Source organism: Colletes gigas, unplaced genomic scaffold (assembly GCF_013123115.1).
Source record: "Colletes gigas isolate AHSC1104 unplaced genomic scaffold, ASM1312311v1 Colletes_gigas_Sc00165, whole genome shotgun sequence".
Classification (NCBI taxonomy): Eukaryota; Metazoa; Arthropoda; class Insecta; order Hymenoptera; family Colletidae; genus Colletes; species Colletes gigas.
In genome coordinates, this window is record NW_025106788.1 from 1 (window position 1) to 24,833 (window position 24,833).

The 24,833-nt window shown below is 31.8% G+C and overlaps 6 protein-coding genes and 1 pseudogene across 11 annotated transcripts; 5 read left to right on the forward strand and 2 right to left on the reverse strand.

Annotated features, from left to right (window-relative positions):
- Positions 1–701: 701 nt before the first annotated feature.
- Positions 702–3,702, reverse strand: LOC122404302 (annotated as a pseudogene).
- Positions 3,703–4,321: 619 nt separating this feature from the next.
- LOC122404305 (60S ribosomal protein L7) lies at positions 4,322–6,360 on the forward strand. The gene is made up of 6 exons (XM_043408235.1): positions 4,322–4,437; positions 4,849–4,963; positions 5,057–5,232; positions 5,313–5,560; positions 5,865–5,962; positions 6,195–6,360. Exons 1-6 carry the CDS (start codon positions 4,427–4,429, stop codon positions 6,303–6,305), a joined length of 759 nt encoding a protein of 252 aa, XP_043264170.1. The 5' UTR covers positions 4,322–4,426; the 3' UTR covers positions 6,306–6,360.
- A 373-nt stretch (positions 6,361–6,733) lies between these two features.
- LOC122404304 lies at positions 6,734–13,345 on the forward strand. 2 transcript variants are annotated; one of them, XM_043408233.1, is made up of 21 exons: positions 6,745–6,853; positions 7,343–7,508; positions 7,593–9,277; positions 9,355–9,468; positions 9,553–9,705; positions 9,787–9,953; positions 10,015–10,105; positions 10,178–10,360; positions 10,447–10,591; positions 10,661–10,757; positions 10,851–11,056; positions 11,134–11,332; positions 11,406–11,657; positions 11,734–11,853; positions 11,927–12,069; positions 12,160–12,346; positions 12,423–12,510; positions 12,582–12,710; positions 12,783–12,938; positions 13,008–13,100; positions 13,178–13,345. In XM_043408233.1, exons 2-21 carry the CDS (start codon positions 7,355–7,357, stop codon positions 13,343–13,345), a joined length of 4,530 nt encoding a protein of 1,509 aa, XP_043264168.1. In that variant the 5' UTR covers positions 6,745–6,853; positions 7,343–7,354. The 2 variants fall into 2 exon arrangements, with proteins under 2 accessions (XP_043264169.1, XP_043264168.1); XM_043408234.1 differs by lacking the exon at positions 7,343–7,508 and having other exon boundaries at positions 6,734–6,853.
- Positions 13,346–14,169: 824 nt separating this feature from the next.
- LOC122404308 lies at positions 14,170–15,259 on the forward strand. Its single transcript, XM_043408238.1, has 4 exons — positions 14,170–14,399; positions 14,489–14,687; positions 14,786–14,979; positions 15,072–15,259. Exons 2-4 carry the CDS (start codon positions 14,491–14,493, stop codon positions 15,257–15,259), a joined length of 579 nt encoding a protein of 192 aa, XP_043264173.1. The 5' UTR covers positions 14,170–14,399; positions 14,489–14,490.
- Positions 15,260–15,594: 335 nt separating this feature from the next.
- Positions 15,595–17,390, forward strand: LOC122404306 (eukaryotic translation initiation factor 4E type 2). Of its 2 annotated transcripts, none has more exons than XM_043408236.1 (6): positions 15,595–15,792; positions 16,245–16,329; positions 16,428–16,670; positions 16,772–16,924; positions 17,001–17,218; positions 17,302–17,390. In XM_043408236.1, exons 1-5 carry the CDS (start codon positions 15,773–15,775, stop codon positions 17,154–17,156), a joined length of 657 nt encoding a protein of 218 aa, XP_043264171.1. In that variant the 5' UTR covers positions 15,595–15,772; the 3' UTR covers positions 17,157–17,218; positions 17,302–17,390. The 2 variants fall into 2 exon arrangements, with proteins under 2 accessions (XP_043264171.1, XP_043264172.1); XM_043408237.1 differs by having other exon boundaries at positions 15,598–15,792; positions 16,254–16,329.
- Positions 17,391–17,569: 179 nt separating this feature from the next.
- On the reverse strand, positions 17,570–19,565 carry LOC122404310 (motile sperm domain-containing protein 1-like). The gene is made up of 6 exons (XM_043408244.1): positions 19,430–19,565; positions 19,076–19,252; positions 18,842–19,005; positions 18,587–18,746; positions 18,303–18,446; positions 17,570–18,236 (listed from the first exon to the last, which is right to left on the reverse strand). Exons 2-6 carry the CDS (start codon positions 19,218–19,220, stop codon positions 18,205–18,207), a joined length of 645 nt encoding a protein of 214 aa, XP_043264179.1. The 5' UTR covers positions 19,221–19,252; positions 19,430–19,565; the 3' UTR covers positions 17,570–18,204.
- A 123-nt stretch (positions 19,566–19,688) lies between these two features.
- On the forward strand, positions 19,689–24,256 carry LOC122404309 (peptidyl-prolyl cis-trans isomerase cyp11). Of its 4 annotated transcripts, none has more exons than XM_043408240.1 (9): positions 19,689–19,796; positions 20,814–21,117; positions 21,196–21,283; positions 22,031–22,060; positions 22,140–22,285; positions 22,360–22,453; positions 22,549–22,801; positions 22,949–23,044; positions 23,163–24,256. In XM_043408240.1, exons 2-9 carry the CDS (start codon positions 20,835–20,837, stop codon positions 23,847–23,849), a joined length of 1,677 nt encoding a protein of 558 aa, XP_043264175.1. In that variant the 5' UTR covers positions 19,689–19,796; positions 20,814–20,834; the 3' UTR covers positions 23,850–24,256. The 4 variants fall into 4 exon arrangements, with proteins under 4 accessions (XP_043264175.1, XP_043264176.1, XP_043264174.1 ...); XM_043408241.1 differs by lacking the exon at positions 19,689–19,796 and adding an exon at positions 20,242–20,318; XM_043408239.1 differs by lacking the exon at positions 19,689–19,796 and adding an exon at positions 20,346–20,646.
- The last annotated feature ends 577 nt before the right edge of the window (positions 24,257–24,833 follow it).

Here is a 24,833-nt window from a genome sequence, read left to right on the forward strand (position 1 = left end):
GTGAGGTGACGCCACATATATGTACTAATTAAATCGTCTCATAACTTCCGATACATATGCATGTATCGCTACTTTACTACAATACTGATATGACTATGATAATAAAAAACAAAAAAAAGGTGCAACTTGCGAATTTCAACGTTTAAAGATCTCATTTTTTCCTCACTTGTCTCTCAATTTCAGCAAATAAATGATAGGTCGATTACATAACAACTACTTTTCCCAGATGAGGATACACTTTAAACAAAGGACAAATGTATATTCTAATTTATGAAAAACCACATTATTTCATTACTTTTCTAATAACTCAACCATACGTTCTTACTGCAACTTTACAAGTTCATTTATCTTCGATAACTTCCTAACGAATAAGTTCAGGGCATAAGTATGTTGGTACTTTTATGTACAACATAAGAAACTACATTTCTAGGTTTCCATTTAAAGAAAAGGTACAGTTACATTTTCAACGGTAACTTTTCTGTAGCCATTCGATTACAATAATTCATTTTGGACAACCTAAATAAATCTGTTCTCGTAATATATTATTTTATAATGGAATCTCTTTACTTTCCATTTCTAAACATTTTCTTCCATACTGCTTCATGTCGATGAAACATTGTCATTTCTTTTGATTCTTAATTTCAATCGAATTATTCAAAAACCAAAAAGTGTATTATTTAATATTCTTCGGTAATACGTACCGATCATTCTTCTTCACCTTCCAGTTGATAATGATAGCGGCGTAAGTGCCTCCATCTGTAAATCGTTAAAAATATTCACTCTTTCTAATACTTAACAACTTTAACGCTTATTTTCTTTATCATCCTTATCCAAATAGTGTATAACGAGTAGTAACTACAATTACCATTCTCTTCCACAAGATGGCTACAGTTTTTAGCAATTGCAACAACACTTCCAGTTGCTTGTGTTACGTCTCTCGATGCCTCTGACAGTGCAGCCAAGTTATTGCTTTTACTCTGCTTCTCTACACGCGTAAACAAATTTTACGGTTTAATAACAAACAAAAACCGAAATAAATCCTCTACACTTACAATAAAAGATTACCACCAAATGCAACCGCCTTCGCTGCTGATATCAGCCCTTCGGACCATTGATGGTTACGTTTCTAGAATTCGGTTGCAGAGGCTGTGCCCTACGGTTCAAAATCTCTTTCCATATTTAATATTCATAAATTAAATATTAACGGTCAAAATAAGCGACGTACCTTTCCTTCTTCCATTAATTCTGTACATGAATCTAACATTTTTCCGTTCACTTCTAATTTTAACCCGGAATCACCAGCGCGAGATTTCTCCACCATGTCCTGATCATAAAATATGTCATAACCATGGATAAAAACAATTTATATATTACACTAAAATGTAATATGCGATTACCTGTATTCGATTACCAGCTTCTTCTATTGCTTTATCCATACTTAACAATTCTGCCTCTACCAAACTTCCAACTCCCAACTGTTTACATTCGTCGGTCGATTCTACAACACGATAAAATTCAAAATAATATATATGACTTTCTTCATTTTTTTTTTTCTACATTTTTTAACTTTCGTAACTTACTATCGCCCGATGCAATATCAATAGATGTGTTTCATGTAGATTTTCCATGTATTGAATAAAGACCCAAAACATATGCAACGTGTATTGCACTTTTAATGAGTATTGAGGAGTACAAGTTAGGTCTGACGTCGCTGGATTATCGATACCGTTTAATGAATATTCGATAATATCTTCTGCTTCGGAGATGCAATTTACTGAAATAAAAATACACCTTTCTATCAGAGATATCAACATAAACCATTCACCATTTTATTATCGAATAAATTTAAATACTTACGCAATAATTCATACAACATGGTATCGGCATGCATATTCGTTTCATTACGGCACCGTTCACCTTCAACTTCCAATTTCCCCATCTTTAAATCTCATTCTTCTTTCTCGGCTAATAAATCATGTAGATCGCCTTCTAAAGCCGTTTTTTTACAAGTTAGAAAATCATTTTTCCCAATCAACGCCTAAAATATTACACTTTTACAGGAATCGAAATCTAGTAAAAGAAAGGTATTAACCAAATTTTCACCTTTCGTGGTATTTACTTCTTTTATATCGTCCAAATCCTCTTGTCCTTCGATAGCTTTTCGACTTTCCTGTTCAGTTATATCTTCACCTTCTATTAACTCGCCCAGTCGGCGTTCCGCTACAAACGGTTCGACGTTCCGATTTTTCTTCTCACATTTTTAATAACCCAATTTGCTTCTCCACTTCGGCTTTCTGTTACATACGAGGATACACCTAACGAGCATGAATATTTTCTTATGATATTAAAAACTATGAAAATTACAATATTCCTACCTTCCTGATTAAACTGACTCGTTATGCACTCTTATCGATATATTATTAACGAACATCGAGATATCTCGAGACGAGAAGCGACGTCATAGAGCGTGACACTGAAAAAGTACAATGATATCCGCGTCGGAAATGCTTCTTACGAACTAGCATAAGTAAGCACTTTTATATTTTATGGTCAAAAAACGATATCCAAAAGTGAGTGACTATTTTAGATAAGAAATCAGGAAGTAGTTATTTAGTCTCGGGTCTATTTTGACCCTGTTCTAAGGGTCTATTTTGACCCTGTTCTATGGGTCTGTTTTGACCCTTCTCTACGGGTCTATTTTGACCCTGCTCTACGGGTCTATTTCGACCCTGCTCTAAGGGTCTATTTTGACCCTGCTGCTCTAAGGGTCTATTTTGACCCTGTTCTTCTTTAAACTCGAGGAAAATGGAGAGTATGGCTCCATGCAAGGAGATTGTATTAACATTTTCTATTCGCACTTTATTTAAGTTTACCTTTCCGCTAATGCATCCGGAGAGATTGAACCGTTTCACGTAGAATCTAATTCATCGCCTGGTAATGAACTCGTAACGGAAGTATCGATGAGACTATCCACCACCGTATCGGTATCTAAAGATTCTTCTGGTGGCGATACCACCCTCGGCGTCATGTACGTTCGTAACTCGGATTGTATCAAAAAGTTTGGAGGATTCTTCAGCTTTTATGAGCATTTTATGGCAGAAACCATTCCTTCGTATCCTACCTATGCTAATCCTACCGGATACTATAGCATCCGGATAAACGTTATAGAGATTATCATTGTTTTAAGAAATCACTAAATTCTGTTTAAAAATAAATTTAATTCCAAAAATCTTACCTCCGGTAACGCAGGCGTCGTTATAAGATGCTTAAAATACTGTCTTTGTTTTACGGTGTTGTACAACTTCTTCGGTTCATAGAATTGTTTCGAAAATCGGTCACGATGGCCGGCTAAAGTGTCCGCTGGTAGTGTTATCAAGTTTCAACAGAATTTTCACACAATAATCGTATAACTGCGACGCGTCTGGAACGCACGGAATTAGTGGAGCCGGTCGACATTGTCCACTGACGGTCATACAATTTGACGGTGTATTCTTTAATGATGCACTAACTGAAATCATTAACGTAACAGTGATACATGAATACATCAAAACACATAATATTATTGAACCGTCTCTCAGGTTTGCTCGGGGAAGACCTCCTGATTCTCTCTTGTCTCTCGAGACCCCAGGGAGTACCTAGGGACAAATTCCCTATAGCATCCCGGCCTCTCTCAACGGTTGGCATCGGCGCCAATCGCGCCATCTGCGGGAGTAACTAGGGAGTTATTCATACTAACTCCCCCGGACCTAAATCCCCTAGCCTGAGGTGTTGGGTCTTTGGGGGGTTAGATTTTTGGGGGTTACAATTTGTTAAAAAGCAAAAGCCACCGTTCTTTATCGAAAATTACTGACATAAATGCTAAACATTAAGTATATTCATCCGAGGCGGATGAAGGTCAGTATGGCCGAATGTAGGATAATTGTGTTGAATGTTTGTGTCACGCTGTAGTTTGAAGTAATGTTAACTTATGTGCAAAAGAGTTGAGAGTGTTTTAATTAATGAGATTGTGTGCTTGTTGTGTTTCAAATTCGTTCATTTAGTTATATTATTTGTACATTTGTTCCAAATACAATTCTTTTTTGTTAAATCCTACAATACTTCATGCTTCGACTAAAAGATCGTCGTTGATTGGCTGATAATACGCCATATCTTTTATTAAAATTCCTAGTAAGGATTCCTATTTCACGAAATGAAATACATTAATATTGCGTAATTGTATCCGTAATGTATTCGTTTTTAATCTGTGTGATATGAAAGATACAGACATTCCTAATTTATTATAAAACTAATTCTCTTGTTATTTATCACTTAACCTATATAGGTAAAACAGTAGTTTCAACTTCCTCGCCTTTAAGAAAGGAACTAGACGAATCACGGTTAACTTCAGAATAACGAGGATAAAAAAATTTCTTTACCAAGTGATAGAATGGCGGACATGTAAGTGCTATTCCAGTCTTAACGATATCTGAAAACATCGCATGCTCATACAACTATTACGATTTTAAAATACGTTATTATAAATTCTTTCTGATTTCTATACCGTGTGTATACTGTGATTTTTGGACTTTCTTTGAAATTTACAGATTATTACGTTTCGTTTAAAAGTCCTACAACCGATCAACATGAGACATGATAGAATCAATTTGTTGTCCCTAAAAGTTTTATTGATTTTCAAAATAAGTACTCATTTTTGTCTTCGAATGAATGAAATTGAAACATGTGTTAATTCAAATAATCTTGTTTTATATTGCTCGGGAGAACCTAACCTAACTATTCTGTATACTATGCAAACTGTTTCTTATTTTCATACGTTCGTTCGTGGTAATAAATTTTACATTTTTTGTACAGGAAGAAAGAAACTGAGCCCGTAGCTAAAAAGCTACCGGCAGTACCAGAGTCGGTACTCAAGAGGAGGAAAACCCGCGAAGCAGTTAGAGCTGCGCGTCTTCAAATTTCTATTAAAGTACTTTCTTGTAATTTTAATGAACTTTTCTAATACTTTACTGTTTCGTTACATCGTGCATCTTTTAATAAAAATAATTTTGCCAACTTTCAGCAACGTGCGAATCGTTACAAGAAAAGGAAGGAAATTTTCAAAAGGGCGGAAAAATATGTTAAAGAATACAGAACGAAGGAGAGGGATGAAATCAGATTAAGAAGACAAGCTAAGAATCGTGGAAATTACTACATTCCTGGAGAAGCTCGTCTAGCGTTTGTTATTCGTATTCGGGGGTAAGTGTAATTTACCTCTTGCTGTTAGCTTGCGACTGTAGCATATTCAAAGTATATTGTCCGACATAAAAATTTTTCAGTGTGAATCAAGTTGCTCCGAAAGTACGCAAAGTACTTCAATTATTCCGCCTGAAGCAGATCAATAATGGTGTATTCGTGAAACTGAACAAGGCAACGATTAACATGCTTCGTATTGTTGAGCCTTACATCACATGGGGATATCCAAACCTAAAGTCAGTTCGTGAATTGATTTACAAGAGAGGATTTGCTAAAATAAATAGGCAACGTATTCCTATCACGAGCAATGCTATCATCGAAAAGAAACTTGGTTAGTGTATGCCAGAAAACTTTATTTTTAAATAACAAATTACAATGTTAGATTCCTTTGCCAGTCAAAATTTATTAACGATTATTTCATACTAGTTTTATTTATTGACGAATCTATGGAAGTTGTATTCGATTACCATATACTGCTCCCTTCTACTTTGTCAAAGAGTAACAGAATATTTGAAAAGCCTTTTCATACGTTTTATATTCAGGTTTGCAATTATTCTTACAATTTCCAACATGTAATCAATAATTACATCTTTCATTATATACTATCTTAATAATATGCGGAATGAATTTTTCAGGCCGTTCCGGTATTATCTGCACGGAAGACTTGATCCATGAAATATTCACGGTTGGATCAAAATTCAAGTATGCGAGTAACTTCTTATGGCCATTCAAGGTAAATCTATCTCTAAATTTTCGATCACGACATAGGCATGGTTGTAGAAATATTTCTTCTTCTACTAACCTCCTACTATGTCGTACAGTAATACGAGTTTCTCTTCGTGACGCGCATGTATTACTGCGTTTCTTAGTCGAACTCAAACAATTCTAGCAGCAACTGAATACCGTACGGTCTTCCACACTACTTTTGCCTTTAGAAAATTAATTATTTTCTTTCTATTTCTTAGCTTAACACACCCAATGGTGGGTGGCGCAAGAAGACTAACCACTACGTTGAGGGTGGTGATTTTGGAAACCGTGAAGATAAAATTAATGAACTTCTCAGGAGAATGGTTTAAATTTATAAAAAAATGAAAAATAAAAGTTACCTACAACCTATTATTTTATGTTAAATTTTATTCGTACGTTTATTTTGTGTACTTGCTATCCCAAAACAGTATACAAAAGTAGCTGATACGATTGTATTTTTTACTTGAAAAATTCATCGATCGATATCAAATTACATAATAGATCGAACAAGTTATAAAATATTCGTTAAGTCTTACAATGAAATACAGTAACGAAGTAGTTACGTGGATTTTCAAATAATATTCGCACATTTATTTTTACTGGATACCACTGCGATCGATAATATACAACGGCAATGCTGTTTCTATGTGAATAATTATCAACACTTTTTATTTGAACGTGCAACGTACCAAAACGCATGCGCGTTTTAGTCCAGTTATACTATACGCTCGTATACTCTGCTTGTATTACATTGCGAGAATGGTACAAGGCCAAGTATCCGAGTTCAAATCTTGTAGCAGAAAGTTCAAGTTAAATACCTCATTTCTTCGATAAAATATTATTTTTTATGTAGAAATAAAATCCTGAACAAATCTTGGTAAGTATATTATATAAAAAAAAGTGAGAAATTATTTAATTTTATCAAAATTACTTGTACGTAATTTCTCATATCTATGCATATAATACAAACCTAACCTTATCTTTACTTTTGAAAAAAATTATTTAAATTAATTGTACATGCAAGCAATATATTGTCACAAGATTTAGATGAATATTTCAAGTACTATCAACAAACTTCCTCTTTGTACTTATATTTAAAAAACCCGCAATATTGATGTAACTTTGGATCTGATTGCAGATACCTTGCATTTTCGGCACATGTTCTTACGTTCGAATCCTGCACATGTCAATTTTTTTTTAACAAACGATCAAATATGTTTTTATATTGTAAAACGTTCTATCGTAGCAATGGAATTTTTAATTAAATATCGTATCATAGAATAATACAGAAAATTAATTATTCGTACACTGAAATAAAGCATGTAATATCTTTGATTAAATACAACGGTTTTTAATGTCCATTTAGATTGCATTAATAATGAATAAAGAATCTATGAATTCTGATAGTCCTCCTGATAGTATGAATCCACCTATTATTAAATCAAATTATTCATTAGCCAAAAATACAAAAATGATCATTCTTCCTCCAAATATTTTACAAAATATTTGTATCAGTGATTCTATAGTAAAAGGTAAATGTATTAATTATTGGTATTACGTAAGTTTTTATACCGATTAAGTGTTGACTTTAATATTTCATTTTAAATTGATTACAGGTGATAGTATTGTACCTGCCATAGAATTCATAAAAAAAAAAAATAATCTAAATACTGTTGCAACAAAAGAACATAAGGATTGCCAAACTGCTGAATCTATACAAGATTCTACGAATTTACATACTGTAACAAAAACACGGATGGCTGTACAAGTTACTAAAAGTAAACCGATAGATGATACGGATAATGAAACTTGGATAAATGCAACAAAAGTGCCTAGACTTAATAGAAATGAAGAAAAACTACTATCCGAAGTAAGCCACATGGAACAAGGAAAAGATAATTTTCATGATCAAAGAAAACAGAATAATAGTGGAAATATAGATAAGTCTACAACAGAATCGATGACTGGTAACACGGAAGACAGTCAAAGTACCTCGAACAATGTGTCAAAGTATCAAGGAGTAGATAAAAGGTTTAAACAACATAGTAATAAAAAAATTTTAGATAGAAATTCAGAAAATCAGAAGAGAACTGAAAGTAAGTATGAAATTGATACAAATTTTCTTGATAGATCTAAACGCATTCGCAAACAAACTAATTTTGATGATTATATTACAACGTACAAAAAGGAATCGTTTAAAAATAAAAAACAAATCTTCGATCAAAGAAGAAAGGGCACTCCTAGTAGAGAAAAAAGAGAAGTAATTAATCCTAGTACTATGTCAGCTACCGTTCAAACGAATGACACTATTAATCTGAAGACGTTTATAAAAGGGGGGTCTGATATAAAAAACAAGATAGACAAAACTGCAATCGATTCGCATATAGCTGATACTTCTAACATGCCAGCTGTGACCAGGAAATCACTGCCTTTAAATTCCAGTAATGTTTCTGGAAATTTTTTTACCATTGAAAATAATAAAGATAATCGTTTACAAAATTCTGAGGATGTAATGAGTGACACGTGTATTAAGATAAAAAGTATAAAAGATACGGTCGAGATGAATGACAAAAGTGGTAATGAAATACACGTGGGATCGACATGTACCTCTTTACTTAAACATACTGCTCTGAAACAAAATGATTTCGAAAGAAATTTAAGAATGGAAGAATCGAGTAATAGACACAGAAATTTATCGTGTACTGAATATGTAGAGTGTGTTAATTCAAATACCATTGAGAATAGAAATGATATAACTCCGATAAATCAAAATAACACTAGCCAAACTTCTTTAGTAGTAAGAAAAAGGGGCAGACCTAGAAAAGTTTCTCTACCTCGACAACTTTCAAGTACTTGGAATGAATTGGAAGGAAATTTAGAAACAGTACAAAATATAAATAATGTTTCCATTGCGGAAACAGTTGTTCATAGTAAGAGACGTAATAAAAAATCGTACAATGTCATTAGTAATGATGGCTTAAGTGATGATAGTAGTACTGAAACTAGTGTTACAAATTCATATGTTGTTAAAAAAAGAGGTACACCACCGGGTACAACTGCAGACGGAGGTGAAGACGGAGGCAAAGACAGAGTTAGAGTTAGAGGTAGAGTTAGAGGTAGAGGTAGAGGCAGAGGCAGAGGCAGAGGCAGAGGCAGAGGCAGAGGCAGAGGCAGAGGTCGAGGCTCGTCATATTCTATATTGGATACTGAGTATGTACCAAAATTAAAGGGACCAACAACTACAGGAAAGATTAAACAAGAAAATTCTACTGAAATAACTAATACTTCTCGCATATTAGAAGTAGGTTTTATACAATTTTAGATGCTCAAGTTACTTTATCCAGTATGTTTGTACGTAATTCATTATTTTTAATTAAGGTAGACCCAGTAACTTGTGCCAAGTGTGAAATGCAAATACCAATAAGGCAATGGAACTCGCACAAGTTGTTAAAACATAATAATATGTGTTGGATGAAGGGTGACGAACCTATGGTAAATACTTTACGCAGCAAATACTTTCAACACAATGGCTACGTCATTTTTTTATTTTATTTATTAAGAAATATTCTGTTTTAGGATTTTGAAAATGATATTAAATTATTGAAAAAAGTATTAATAGCTGCTCATAAAGAAAGGAAGGGTCAATTGACCTGTGAAAAATGTGGTGCTATAAAGCGGAGTACAAATGGCTTTATATCCCATATGCAATTTTGTGGCAAATCTGATGAAGTAAGATACTTTTCTAAAATGACAAAAATATTTCAATGTAAAATAAATTACACAACTATTATATATATATATATATTGTAGGAGAGACAGGCTTTGTTGGTAAAGTGTCCAATTTGTGATGCTACTATGATGCCATCTTCTTTGGAGATACATGAACGATCTCATAGGCAGTCGGCGCGAAGCAAAATAAAACAATTGGAATTATACACCTTGGATAATGAAAAAGTAAAACGCAAAGCTGCGGAAAAGTAAGAGTCGTATAATCAACATTATGTAAAATAAAATATTGACGTACTGTTTGAATTTTAGAGCAGTGGCTAAAATTTTGGAATTTACGGAACTTACTAAAGATAATAATTCATCTTCCGAGAAGAAACTGAAACTTGACGCCTCTATGTTGGTGCGCTATTTTTTTTAAATAATTTTCTATTAAAAAAACTCGGTTTAATGTACTTGTACTCTAATGTTACAGAAACACATAATAAAAATGCCTGAACAAAGAAAGTCCATACCAGGAGTGTGGAAAGGTATATGGAGAAAAGAATTGTCTACAAAGGGAACAGTAACTTGTCGTCAAGTAGGTTGTACTTTTACATGTTCTTTGTTCGAAGAGATGTGCAATCATTTCTCTCAATGCAATTTTACTCCTCGAGAGGTACAACTTATTATAAATGATAATAAAATTCTTTTTTACCTGTATGCGTTCAAAATACGAAATGGTTGTATTTCTTTTTCCTGTAGCATTATATATGTAAAATATGCAAATTTTCAACTATCTCTGATGAAAATATGACCGAACATGTAATGAAAAAACATATAACATTGGAAGAAACTGACAAATATTCGGATTTCGAAGAAGAAATCGAAAATGGTAGTTCGGACGAAAGTAAGCGTAAATGCCATTACGAAAAAGAATCTTAAATTATTAAATTTTATTAACGATTCTTATTTTTAGAATCTTCTTATATAACGAAATTTTTGAATAAGGAGCTAATGTATAAAATTGGGTGGACCGAACCCTATTTTCCTACTGTACGTTGGACTATGGAATTGTAAATATTTATAATTTCTACGGTTAACAAATTTTTCAACCTTTATATCCTTATAATATGGATAAACATACATTACATCACTTTTCCTTGCAGCGAACAAAAAAATTATAATCTTTATTTATTTGAAGATCATATTCCCAATCACTTTACGTTATTAAGAGACACGGATATTGTTAAATATTTGCCACGATTACAAGTCTCTATGAGAATGAAAACACAATTGACGAAGCCCGAGGTATTGTCTAATACAGAAATTCCATGGAAACAATGGAAAAGGTTCGAAGGTGGTTTCGATGAAGGTAATTGCTTATATTTAATTCTGTGATATAATTACAACGCAGACTGATATATTGTAATTAGAATACTTGTTGTTCAGGTACTGCAACATTTTTTGTTGGTGGACCGGTGTGGGCTCTAGCTTGGTTACCTATTCCATCACCGATGTACTCTAAAGAACCTCATCAGTACGTTGCAATCAGTACTCACCCAACCATGGAGAGCGAATACACTGTAGGAAAAGCATATCTTGGTGCAAATATGATACAGATTTGGAATGTAGGACATTTAGATCATGAGTTAGTAATACAAATATAAATAAAATATCATATAAAATTACATCGATTGGTTTTAAACCATATTTTCTTTCAGGAATGATAATAAAAAAGAACCTGCTTTATCGTATGCAGTTGTGCACAACAATGGTACGGTATGGTGTTTGGAATGGTGTCCGTCTGGTTGTTATCAAGATGAAAATCTGAATAACTGTCAACAAGAAAACAAAAGTCATTCTAGTCTTAAGCGAATGGGTATGCTTGCAGCAGCGTGCTCGGATGGCAATGTATACATTTATTCTCTACCCTTTCCAGAGGAACTTGAGTTTAAAAATACTGAAAAAAACGAGTGAGTAAAACATTTGTTAAACTTCTTCTTATGTCGTTGATCCAAACATAGTGAAACATCTGTAATGTCGTTACAGATGGCCCATATATCACACTGATCCAGTAATGACACTAATTGTAAATATTTCGATATACGATAACAATAAACAGAATTGGCAGTGCACCAAGTTATCATGGAGCAAAGAACATGGGCATAAGTAAGATTTTTATAATTGTGTTTCTACACTTTTCTTGTAATTTTCTAATAACGAAATAATACGATTTCACTAGTACAATTGCAGCAGGATTTTCAAACGGGTACATTGCATTATGGGACCTTACGTATAAATCACCGTTATCGATGCAAAAAAGACAAAGTACATGGTTTATAAATGCATTTCAACATTTTTATGCTCATGGTAACGCTGTAAGCAGTAAGTATTTGTTGATTTTTTCTTGTGAAAAATTTAAAAAACATAATAATGTTTCAAACAGAATTCTTAACAGCTTTATTATTTTTATAGCGGTAATATTAGTACCATTTAATGGAGCAAAGTATCTAGCTTCAGGCAGCCTAGATAGAGCATTCAAATTTTGGAATCTAGAAGATACAAGCACCCCGCAAAATTGTATTCAAAAGGGTATTATATTGGATGGTGCATGGATGACACATTGGCCTTGTGCTGTTATTTGTTTCGACGATGCTCTTGGGTAAAAAATAATATCCGAAGGTATTTTTAATAGACGATGGAACTTATTTACTATTATGGAATTAATTTTATTACAGATACAAGCATACCAATACTTATTTAATTCCATTGAGAGGTCAAGAATGCAGATATTATCCGATTTTAGCAACAAATTCCCCTACATACGTACGTAGGTTAAAAGTAGTTTTACATATACTCCCCGAGTGTAGTATAATTCTCATTAAAATCTCCTATAGGCTTTATCAGTTTCCGATTACGCAAATAGCATTGCACATGGCACATTAGCTGGTGAAATAATAACGATTTTTCCTCATCAGCTTTTAAGTAGTAGGGAAATTGAGAAAGCTGTACAGAAAAGAAGAAAGGTATCTCTTGTATTTAAATTTCTAATGGAATAATTTCTTATCTGTAACGTTAAAAATAAACTATGTTTTCAGTTAAGTTCATACGTCAAAATAGTGGACTTGGAAACGAAAAATGGTAATAAGAATGATAATACAAATGAAAAGAAATCAAAGGGTTATGACTATATGCCAGAAACTTATGACGAATGCAAGAATCGTTTCGGAGTTATCTTTTGTGATAATCTGAAGGTATATACATTCTTGTTATGTTTAACTTGTATAATTTCACAATTAATATTTTGTGTTGTTATATTTAAGAGTATCGAACGTTATGTACAATCACAATCACTACACACGGAAAAACTAACAGCAGTTCCAATCGAGGAATATCCATTTATGTCAGTAAATAGAGTAAGCATTACAATTATCTTTTTTACACTAATATTGTAGTTGAGCACAGTATTATCGATGATTTATTAAAACTCTAGATATCTTGGAATCCAAATGCATGGAGTTACTTGTGGCTAGTGGTTGGTTATCAAAATGGTTTGGTAAGATTGTTAAGCTTCAAATATATGTCTATGCAGCGTGAATTAAAAACGTGGTTACCTCAACACGTTGAATTTATGCTTAAGAAAACAAAGGTCACAACATAAAGAAGTTGTCAACGTATAAAATCATAATGTATACTTATCTAAAATCAAGCATAATAAAATTAATAGCAATTGCTTGTTGTTTATATATAACAATTATTTTTTTATAATTTTATACATATTAAGCTAACATTTTTATATGGAGAAAAATGCTAATCATTATACATATAAAAATTATTGTTGTGTATATATAAAAAAAGTATTTAAATATTTTAGATCGTCTGAGAAAGTAATATGTCTTGTACAATATGTATTTACACTTTTATAATTGCAAATATTTAAGAAACTTAGGAAAAGAACAATTATTAAATTATGTTAATAAATAAAGATCCCTAACACAGAATGAATTTTGACTAGATTTATCTTTCTATTAAAATTTATGTATGTATAATTTTCATAATTCATTAAACAATAAACATCAGATTTAGTGGTTTACTTTCTATGTTCATTAGATTTGATATATTATTATTTTTACTATGTTTAGAATGAGAGGCATACAAGTATATAAAATAATTTAATTTCATTCAACAATTTCAAATATCTAGTCTCAACATTTAAAAAATAATATTTCTTTGTCAATAAGAGTAGTAAATCTTTCATTCTTTTCTTGACAATTAATTACCAATCACATTTATTCTAGCTTTCACATATGCGTGCTACGCCAACTCGCGCACGACTGTGCGCCCTCTGACGCCTACCGGTACTACCTATCCTAACAATGTATATGTATACGCATAGTGTAAATATTTCATACAATAGTGGGGGTAACATGTATATATAATCTCACCACGAAAAGTTTCGAGGCTGAGCGAAGACTATGGAAGAAATTTAAGTACTTTGTAGCAAATCGTGAAGCGACAAATAACTCGATATCATAGTTCTTCTTCTGACATTTAAAAGCGATTTCTCCGTCACGGTTTATCACTGCCGGAAGTTCGTGATAGCAAATACGAATTTCTTCCAAGTTAAATGAAACAGAAAGATTAGTTTGCCAACTATTGTATCAAAATTTTTGAGAAACTGCTTTTGTTTCGTTTTGTTTTTATATTTAGTACAAGTAAGTAAAAAATATTTTGTTCCTCTTTCATATAAAATATGAAAACGTCGTAGTAATATAGTAGTAATATAGAAACTTTGTTATTTTAGAAATGGGTATCAATCCAATGAAATGGAAAACCAGAAACATATTATACTCTGGCATAACGATTCTTATTTTCTATGTACTTTTTATGTATAAAAGGAAGCATCAAGTAATATTCGAGGGTACGATACATAATTCAAATCCTATGCACATTTGGGAATTCGTGGCCGATTTTAGTAACATGAAGAAATTAAATCCGACTATGTATGTAAAGGAACAAGTAATTGTTCCAATTTTTTTTTTTTTTTTTTTTTTACGAAAATTGACACTGGAAAAATATTTCTTTGAATTAATATTTTTAGAGAAAAGTTTAATGTCATCGCAGAAAGTGGTAATTACGATCACTGGAAATATTCGGTCGAGTATACGGAACGTTTGAGTCATGTACCAATTATTCGAAATAAAGCGACCGGACATTATGCTGTACGACAAGATAACAATGGTTATTTGATTACTTCGAAACATTATACGTGTTTTTTCTTCAAATTCGGATGCCGTGAGTTAAGATTTTTGAAATTTGAAACTTGTATCGACGAGCCGATTAAACTTTGAAATGATTTTAATTTGAAATTCTGATTCCCGTTTCAGTGGAGTCTATCTCGCAATTCAGATTCGATCGTGACGGTACTAACGACACCAAGTGTATCGAAACAGTGCAATACGAATGCCCGATCATATTTTCACCACTGTGCTATAAAGAAGTTGTTTATCAACGAGAGGAGATCATGAGAAGATTGAAATTAGAATTCTCACTAACTAAAGCTAAAAGCAATTAACGTAAATTGATTTTTTTATTTCTATGTAATGGTTGTAATAAATATGTAATCACTACAAGCATTTATTTTATTTTCCTAAAAATTTAATTTTATGTATTTATACAATAGAAAATTATTATTTAATATTGCAAAATCTTGATCATTGCCCTCTGTAAAAAACATTCGTTAACAGATTGTACATTTTATTGTTCGTTTCTGATTTCGTGTGATTTTAATAACATTTTTAATAACAATTCTATAAAAATGCTAGGTACATATAAACAATACAAATATCCTGCATTAGCATTAAATTTTAGTATGACCAACATTTCAATGTAAAATGTCTGATGCAAAGCGACAAAAAAGAACGTAGCGGGGAGATCAACAATTTATCGAAAACATACATATGAGAGAACGTGTGAAAAGGGAACGTAGAGCGAGAAAGCTTTATATTTTTATTTGTATTTGTTGAACTATATATAGTTTATAACATTTAATAAATATTCTGTATACAATTGTATCACAGCCCGAAACATGTCCAATAAATTCGAGGCGTAAGTGAAAAAAGCGTTCTCCTTATTTCGTCGTGCCTTTTTCTGTGGGCTAGATAGAGGTTAGATTTGTTTTAAATGGAAAACGAAACTGATCGACATACTTGCATTGTGTTACACTTGACATGCAGTTATTCGAGCGATTTGATATGTTAGCTAGTAGTTTTAATATGATATTTTCGAAGAAATTCCACTTAACAAAACGTGCTACAACCTGACATTTGTCAGGGACCAAATACTTTTTCACGTGTATTTAAATTCTAATTGTTATTTACTTCTACTTTTTGACGTTTCAAAACAATTAAATTTTTTGTTCAGCGTGTGTTACGTAAAAACATTACTATGAAGATTAATTGAAATAATTAAACAAAATAGCAGTTTAAAAGTCATTAGTACGATTATACTGTGATTAATTTTTATAGTTTATTTAAAGCTCATTTTGTGAATAATAGCAGTATTTGTAGGTTAAAAGGTAATGAGGACAGTGGAGACAACGAAACACAGTCAAAAGATAATCAAAAAGTTGAGAAAGATTCAATAGTAAGTAAAAACTGACACTATTCCGTTCAACTTCATTAATATTGTTTTATGCGTTACTAACGCATCTACTAAATAGCAGATACTTATATTTATTGTAGCCTCATATAGAAATTAGTCCAACCGAGCACAAATTACAATATGCGTATGCGTTATGGTATAGTCGGCGCAATCCTGGTAAACAACCAAACATACAAAGTTACGACCAAAATTTAAAATTGGTTGGTAGGTTTGCAAGCGTGGAACAGTTTTGGAGTCTTTATAGCCATTTAATTCGACCATCGGAGTTAACAACACACACAGACTTTCATCTTTTCAAAGTTGGCATAAAACCAATGTGGGAAGTATGTACTGTACTCTTTTTATATGTATCATTTTATATTTTAAATCTTCCTTGATTAGTATAGCTATGATTTTTAATAATAACATATATCTTTTATTTCAGGATGAGGCAAATCAGAAAGGTGGTAAATGGATAGTACGATTACGAAAAGGTTTAGTATCCAGATGTTGGGAAAATCTTATATTAGCTATGCTAGGAGAACAGTTTATGGTTGGAGAAGAAATATGTGGAGCTGTTGTATCTATAAGGTTTCAAGTGAGATTATTTGTACGACCTTAAAATAGTGGCATACGTAATGTTAAAATTCATTTTATATTAATTATTTTTACAGGAAGACATAATATGTGTATGGAATAAGACAGCGTCTGATTATGCAACAACAACACGTATTAGAGACACATTAAGGAGAGTACTACATCTTCCAGCTAGTGCCTCTATGGAGTACAAAACTCATAATGAAAGTTTAAAAAATATTCATCGGCTTTAAACTCATGTGATGTTAACTCGAGGATTTGAGTTATCTTTGAGTTTTTCACTGTGGATTTTCAGGTGAGTAATACAATTTTTCAAACATACTTGTTAGAAAATTTATACTTTGTAATCTAATATTGTTTGTACATTTTAATATTCAGCCAACTGATACTTGTGAGAAGATGATATTTCTTAGGAGAAAAATATTTTATGACTAAAGAATTTGAATGAACATCTTATTCGGTAACACATTTTATTCACAAGTGTCTCATTGTAACTTATGTAAATAATAAATACATGTTGATAATAAAAAAAAAGCTCTTCTTTTAATACTTTGGGATTCCCGTTGCGTCTAAATTTGCCAAACGTATTCGAGTTCTAAAGATCGAATGAGAAAGACGCTTAGATCGCTGGTCGAAACAAGCATGGATGAGTCGGCGATCAGCACACACGCCGTCGACAACTCAACAAAATAATATTGTAGCAGTCGTGCGATAAAGGAAAATGGTCTCTAACAATTATATTACACGCACAATATACACTGCATTAAATTATAAAAGTGAAACATCATTTTGTTCAAGGGTATTTAAAACTCGAAATCCATTTCACATAATATATTTATACATTTGTACATGAGATCGTGTTTTGGAGAATGCTAAAATAATTATGAGCGATGTGTTTTATACAGAAAGCATTTCGACTAAAACGAGATATTAATTTTTCTATTTGAATTTGAAATATATAAAAAGGCAATAGCTGCATCTGAATTTCGTTAGTATATTTACAAATTTCATTGATGCATACTCAGGGCAATGAAGCATAAACTTGAATAAGAATATATTATATAATGTCATATATTAAAAGAATAAAATATTTAAAATATGTCAATAAATATTAGCATTATTCACAATATAACGTGATAGCTTATTGTTTATAGACTAGAATCAGGTATATCCAGTAACAAAAAAGAAACTCCATACCAAAAAAACCTTAAGTTAATTGTGCTTTCATCCCATGATTCTAACCATTGTATAAACTTTGTCTCGTATATATAAAGCCAAAAATTACATTCTTAAAATAATAATCGTTACCAAACCTGTAATTGATGAAAAGATCGTGTTTGTTTCATTTTTAATAAAAAATAAATAAAGAATATACTTACCTAATACATATGAAAATATTAATTTAAAGTTTATGGAGAGATGTAGATAATCAGGCACTCTATTATATTGTTCTCCTTCTGTGGGTAGAAGTAATCCAGCTATACATATGATACCAGCAATTAATGCTACATAATTTGTTCCTCCTAAAAATTATACATAGTACTTCATTTGATGTTTCTTTAAATGCATCGAACAATATATTTCAGATTCATTGAATTTATTTTCTACTATTCAAGAAAATTTGAATCAAACCTATTAATTCTGAAAAACAATTTATACTTACTGTCAATTGTTTTATTTTGAGTTAGAAGCGCATAAGATTGTTGTTGTCTGCTTTCATTTATAGGAAGTTGCTGAAACATTTCTGGGTCTGGGGTTGATCTTCCGGTACTATCCGTTGTCCCAGGAAGGAGTTTAGCTTCCACATCTCGTTTTCCTATAGTCTATTAATTTTCCAAGAGTCTTGAATTATATTATTTTGGTAATAGAACCGTATTTACTTTGATTTTTATATACAATAGATCCGCTGTTTAATCACCTGTTTAGTCGGATGTTCTTGCATTTGTATTCTAAATTTGTCTATGACATTGCAATTGCTTAACATAAGGGAAGTATGTCTTATAACAATATCCACAAAACATCTTGCTTTTATTGTTCCTTCTGGATCGATAACTTTGTATTTATTTGGCGCAGTAGATAATACTACAAATGGTAATTAATTGCATTAGAATTGTCTTTAAACTGTTAGCTGTCGTTACTGTCACAAATATACCTTTAAATTTTATTGGAAAATCGTATGGGTTATATAAAGTCAAAACTTGTTTGTGTGTGGATTGATCGTCTAAAAAGAAAGTGATATTTTGGGGAAATACAAACACTGGCAATTTTCGAGGAGTAGCTGGTAACTGGGACTGCATTATATTTGTTCAATTTTGTGTGGTCCATGCACCTATAAAATTAAATGATTCATAGTTACATATGTTAACATTTCCAACTATTTACAATTTTGTACTATTAATTGTATCTACGCAAATTTATTCCAGCCAATCGTTAATGATCGTAACATCTGGAATTTATGAATCTTGATAGTCATGGGTATTGTTATATGCTTAATGCAATAACTTACCTTAAAAATGAAGTACTTTGTAGTATATAGAATTTAGGAAGAAAATAATGCTCTAAAATGTTTTAGATGTTAAAATAATTGTTTAATACTAATAAGAAAACACATTGATGCTATGGAAAACTTCTTTAAATAAGGTTTAAAAATCTTTTAACTTTATAATCCGTCTATAAAAAAAATGTCTAATCACTCTGACAAACAATTTCGATGTTTTGCTCAATCGTAATAAGCATTTACTTAATTATACGACAATTTCCGCAAAGTTTATATTTGTAAGTTTGTTAGTATTATAAGATCTCGTAGAATCGTTTGGTTGAATACTGCACTGTTGATGTTTCTAGTGAGAAATTCTTCATAATGTTCGACATCTGTAAGTACATACATATGTCACCTTGCTTTTACCAACATTTACGTGTTGATTTTGTTCATACGAATATATCAAATGCGTGTGATTTCTCTGTCTCCCCTTAGCTTATTATCAACTGTTCTTAAAAAGGATTTAAATTTATATTTATATAAAATTCACTTTGTTACTCATACAATATTTTATCTATGCGTCGTAGAAAATAATGCGATACGTACATACTTACATATATATGCATATGTACAATTGATTTAGCGAATAAGAAAATCATTCGATATTCTTTTATGATTTCAATATTTCATCATGATTTCGAACAATTTAATCGATTCTCAAATCAAAATATGAAAAAACAACTTACTACGAGTTACTTTTCCTATCGTACATTCGCATTAAAATATACTTGAATTTCTATATACGAAAGTAATACCCATAGGTTGATTAAAGAAAAATTTACCTAAAGAAAGTGCTTACTGCTTACGCAGTTCGAAGAGTCGGACGAATCAATCGTGTGTTAATGTAGGGAAAAAAGTGCGTATATATATTTTTGTTGGCAACGATATGTTTCTGCATATTAATAATGTCCGTTTCGTATAGATTCAACAATATGGCATCGGGCTATGTATTTTACGATTAACTTTTCAATTACGTTGGTTAAATATTGTTCGTACATACGCATTAATACAGGAAATGTAAATACGTTAACGAGGAAGAAAATGATAGATGTGTTGCTTTTATTATAACAAGAGTGCATACATAATTCGTTAAGTGAACGGAAGCATTTCTATAGAACGTTTTTAACCTTACTCGGAACGTTTCATTTTTAGTTTTACGAGCGTTTCTGTTCTTTCACATATCGGTAATAACTTGTTGTCCGCACAACTCTTTTTATTACTACGCATTAGAATGTTGTTAATGAATTTATAAAATTTTCGTTGAACATTTTAATTATATATAAGAAACTGCAATATTTTAGACTATTATTAAATAATTTGGTATTTCTTTTACTGTTATTAATATTTTTAGGAATTTACAAGGAAATTCATCATGGTTAACATCAATCCACGAGTATTCTTTGATATAGAGGTGGGCGGACTACCAATGGGCCGCATAGTATTTGAACTTTTCGCTGACATTTGTCCAATAACATGCGAAAATTTTCGTTCTTTGTGTACCGGAGAGAAAGGACTTGGGAAAACAACTGGCAAATCTTTGCATTATAAAGGAATTGTTTTTCATAGAGTAGTTAAAGATTTTATGATTCAAGGTGGTGATTTTTCAGTAGGTAATGGAACAGGAGGCGAGTCAATTTATGGTGGAACGTTTGCAGGTAAATTAATGGTTATGATTCTCCATATATGTATATACGTATATTATGGAATACAATACTTTTACAATACTCTTTTAGATGAAAATTTTATTATAAAACATAATAAACCATTTTTACTATCAATGGCAAATCGTGACAGAGACACAAATGGTTCACAATTTTTTATGTAAGTATTTATCAAAAAAGTAATTCACTTAACTTATATAAGAATGTATTCGGTATAATAAAAAATAATCTATTGGCTCCCATGGTAGCCAAAAAAGTGCAGGATGGTGTGATAAATTTATAATACCTGCAGCTCCCAAAATGTTACCACAGTAATGTGTTATTCTGTTTTACTAAAAGTTTGTTTTGCATGTTATTATTAATGATAATCTGCTTACTAAAGGTTATTGTCTATAACTGCAAGTAAAATATTTTATATATAGACTTTATTTTTTAATGTTTCTACTGGCTGAAAATTATTTTTCTCTGCTAGCAGATGTTATTCTTTGTCAACTACAAAGATAAAGGTAATAGGAATTTAATACATTTATTCTTACATTCTAACAGTCTTTCAGGCTAGTATATTATTTAAACGTGCTTCTGATAAATCACAAGCAATACGTTAATTGAATAAAAGGAAAGTTGGGTGTGTTGACTTTAATAGTAAATTTGTTTATTTTGATTATCGACATCACTCTGTCGTGTAGAGTCATTTGATATTTGATAGTTTGTACGAGTCATGTTAGACGTCTGGAGAATATTAAAAAGCATAGAAGTAAAAGTATCTTCGAAGGAATGAATAACTTAGCTATATTTCTGTGTAGTCATGAGGGAAGGGTCTGCACACCACTACTACAACACAATGACCAATGAAAGCTGGCTCTTTCTGTTCATCTCTCATCCCCTTAATCATATTTTGTTGTTGTAGTACAACACAACCAGCGCCTCATCTCGACAAGTAAGTAATGACTAATATGTTCAATTGTTCTAATTACTTCTAAACGTTATTTTCATACGTGAATGTAACTATTTTTTAGTGTCCATGTGGTTTTTGGAGAAGTAGTGTCTGGCCAGGAAATTGTTACACATATCGAGGGACTTCCAGTAGACCGTATGTCCCGTCCGTTGCAAGATGCGAAGGTTGTAAATTGTGGAGAACTTGTATTGAAGGTTAAAAGTAGAGGTGCGTCTAATGTTTTATAAAAAAAATTTCATTTTTCGTAAAAAGAAAAACTCAATATTCATTCAAATTTACAGCAAAGAAACGTGAAACGAAAGATAGTAGTTCTTCCGATTCTGATTCCGATTCATATGCAGGAAAGTCTAAAAAGAAAAAGAAGGCCAGGAAAAGGTACGATATATATATTATATGTATAGCGCATTCTAAAAACTCATAAAATAATCTAATAACGAAATATAATCATAATATAATAACTAATATTGCAGTAAAAAAAGAGCAAAATCAGAAGACGGTGAGATTCATGATTCGAACGAAGATGATCTTGGAAAACCTCATCCATTAGTTTCAGTCACAAAAATCGATCCAGATGAAATTCCTGAAGTGCCGGCAAATAAATTTTTATACAGAGCAGGGCCTACCAATAATGCGAATCAAAAAGAATTTAGGCAACATTATGGAAGGGATCGGGTACGATCAAATAGAAAAACTGGTCGCGTATTTAAAGGAAGAGGGATATTTGTAAGTATTTGTGTGCAGTATATATGGTGCACGGTATGTATACATATATTTTCCAAATGTTTTTATACGTTCCAATGAAATTCATCTTATTTTCAACGTATTATAACTTTTTCTTTATCTGTATAATACACGTAAATGAATTTCCAGCGATATCATACACCATCGCGTAGCCGTTCGAGAAGCGTAACGCCGCCTCACTGGAAGCAAGCTCAAAATCGTACCATTAAATTGCATGAATTTCAGGTATATATTAAATATGTAATCATATATGTATATTTAAATGTATGCAGAGGGATTGCTAGTAGGGATACAATACTATTCGCATGATTAATTTGTTTCTATATTTAAAATTACGTCTCAGAAATTAGAAAAGGAACGTTTAAAGAAAGAAGAAGAATTGAAGAAACGTGAGGCTGATAGGATTAAAAAATTTACTGAGAATCCGGACGAAGATAATCCAATAATGGACAAGTTCGATACAGATGCACGCGTATCCGAAGAATTGGAAAATAAAGAAAACGATCAGTCGGACGATAAGAAGGATGACAATAAAAATATGGAACAGGACCAAGATAATTTGAATACTAGTTCGGACGTAAATGATGCTATGGCAAAAGATAAAGTAGATGGAAAGCATAAAATTGAGAAAACAATAAAACGTGATTCGCATCGATCGTACGGTGATAGATCTTCGCGACGTGATTCACGGGATAGGAGCAGAAGACGCGGAAGTGGTCGTTCAAGATCGCGAGATCGTAGGAGATCTCGAGATAGAGATTATGACCGTAGGAACAGTCGCGATCGAAGAAACAGAAGGAATTATTATCCGCGAAGACGAGATTCTTACAGAATGATCAGACCCGCCAGAGATAATTACAGATATTATGATAGACGTAATGATTATAGAAGGACAAACAATTCAAATTCGAATTACGATGTGGATAAAAACCGAAGAAAGAGTGATAATGCGTCGGACACGAATAATCAACCGAAATTCAAGCGTCGTTCACGTTCAACTAGCTCTAGTAGTCAACACTCCAAAGACTAAACCTTTTGTTTTCCTATTATTTTCTGCATAACACTGCATTAATATTTGTAAATTTTTCATATGAATTTATTTAATTATAGCATATTTGTATGTATTTATATGTATGCAGGTTGTATGCTACCTTACATTTGTCAAAATTGTTAATAGGGATGTTCGAACGTAAATTGCGAATGCGAAAAGTAAAATCTATTTCTTTCGCATCAGAAATTTGTGTACCTTCAATAAGCATGTACAATAATTCTTTGAATGTTATGCAGAACGTTTAAACATATATAGGCTAACGTGTTTAAATAAACAGTAAACGTGTCTTCTAAGTGTATAGCATGGTACTGTAAATTAAAATTACTTTCACAGTAAGTTACTAATATATAAATTATATTTGAATTTATTTTTATGAGTGATTACCTTATGCGCAACAATTTCAAATCGTTCTGGAAAAATGATTTTCGATCAAGGGGGTCAATTGCAATTATTTTTGGCGAATGGAGACACCCCCGAAATCCTACGTACTTTTGAGAAAAAAATTCTTTACCGAAAATATACTGTGTGGCATTAAAATTTGTTTCAGAGGTGGCCGAACACCCTGTATACATACACATGTGCTCGTTCATAGGAATCTTTGCCCAGGCATTTTTACGTTTCGAGCAATATAGGCACATACATATAAGCAAACTCCATAATGAATGAAAAATTGACACGTAAATACACGTTTCAAGACCCCCTGATCATGTTTGACATGAAACAATACTTTGGAAATAAATCGTTTGAATATAGTTTATCAAGTAAGACTGTCGAAATTATTTTCAAACGATTTATTTCCTAATTGTTCTATTATTTCAAATAATAATTTTTTGATTTTATAGCAAAGAATGTTTATTTAATATCAATTCAATAAATTCAATTTGTATTTGTATATTTTTCGCCTATATAGGTAAATATACCATGTTCAGTTTTATTACATAAGTTGTTCCAAAACAGAGATGT

What these genes read in the sequence shown, in the direction of transcription:
- LOC122404305 (XM_043408235.1), top strand. An exon ending in TATCATCGAAAAGAAACTTG is followed by an intron (nt 5,561 to 5,864) that starts GTTAGTGTATGC and finishes TGAATTTTTCAG; the next exon opens with GCCGTTCCGGTATTATCTGC. An exon ending in ACTTCTTATGGCCATTCAAG is followed by an intron (nt 5,963 to 6,194) that starts GTAAATCTATCT and finishes TCTATTTCTTAG; the next exon opens with CTTAACACACCCAATGGTGG.
- LOC122404304 (XM_043408233.1), top strand. Translation starts at nt 7,355, where the DNA reads ATGAATAAAGAATCTATGAATTCTGATAGTCCTCCTGATAGTATGAAT. An exon ending in GCAATTTTACTCCTCGAGAG is followed by an intron (nt 10,361 to 10,446) that starts GTACAACTTATT and finishes TTTTTCCTGTAG; the next exon opens with CATTATATATGTAAAATATG. An exon ending in CAACAAATTCCCCTACATAC is followed by an intron (nt 12,511 to 12,581) that starts GTACGTAGGTTA and finishes AATCTCCTATAG; the next exon opens with GCTTTATCAGTTTCCGATTA.
- LOC122404308 (XM_043408238.1), top strand. Translation starts at nt 14,491, where the DNA reads ATGGGTATCAATCCAATGAAATGGAAAACCAGAAACATATTATACTCT. An exon ending in AAGAAATTAAATCCGACTAT is followed by an intron (nt 14,688 to 14,785) that starts GTATGTAAAGGA and finishes TAATATTTTTAG; the next exon opens with AGAAAAGTTTAATGTCATCG. An exon ending in TTTCTTCAAATTCGGATGCC is followed by an intron (nt 14,980 to 15,071) that starts GTGAGTTAAGAT and finishes TTCCCGTTTCAG; the next exon opens with TGGAGTCTATCTCGCAATTC.
- LOC122404306 (XM_043408236.1), top strand. Translation starts at nt 15,773, where the DNA reads ATGTCCAATAAATTCGAGGC. An exon ending in AAGTTGAGAAAGATTCAATA is followed by an intron (nt 16,330 to 16,427) that starts GTAAGTAAAAAC and finishes TATTTATTGTAG; the next exon opens with CCTCATATAGAAATTAGTCC. An exon ending in GCATAAAACCAATGTGGGAA is followed by an intron (nt 16,671 to 16,771) that starts GTATGTACTGTA and finishes CTTTTATTTCAG; the next exon opens with GATGAGGCAAATCAGAAAGG.
- LOC122404310 (XM_043408244.1), bottom strand. Translation starts at nt 19,220, where the DNA reads ATGCAGTCCCAGTTACCAGCTACTCCTCGAAAATTGCCAGTGTTTGTA. An exon ending in AAGAACATCCGACTAAACAG is followed by an intron (nt 18,747 to 18,841) that starts GTGATTAAACAG and finishes GAAAATTAATAG; the next exon opens with ACTATAGGAAAACGAGATGT. An exon ending in TCAAAATAAAACAATTGACA is followed by an intron (nt 18,447 to 18,586) that starts GTAAGTATAAAT and finishes TATAATTTTTAG; the next exon opens with GAGGAACAAATTATGTAGCA.
- LOC122404309 (XM_043408240.1), top strand. Translation starts at nt 20,835, where the DNA reads ATGGTTAACATCAATCCACGAGTATTCTTTGATATAGAGGTGGGCGGA. An exon ending in TTATGGTGGAACGTTTGCAG is followed by an intron (nt 21,118 to 21,195) that starts GTAAATTAATGG and finishes ATACTCTTTTAG; the next exon opens with ATGAAAATTTTATTATAAAA. An exon ending in CCAGCGCCTCATCTCGACAA is followed by an intron (nt 22,061 to 22,139) that starts GTAAGTAATGAC and finishes ACTATTTTTTAG; the next exon opens with TGTCCATGTGGTTTTTGGAG.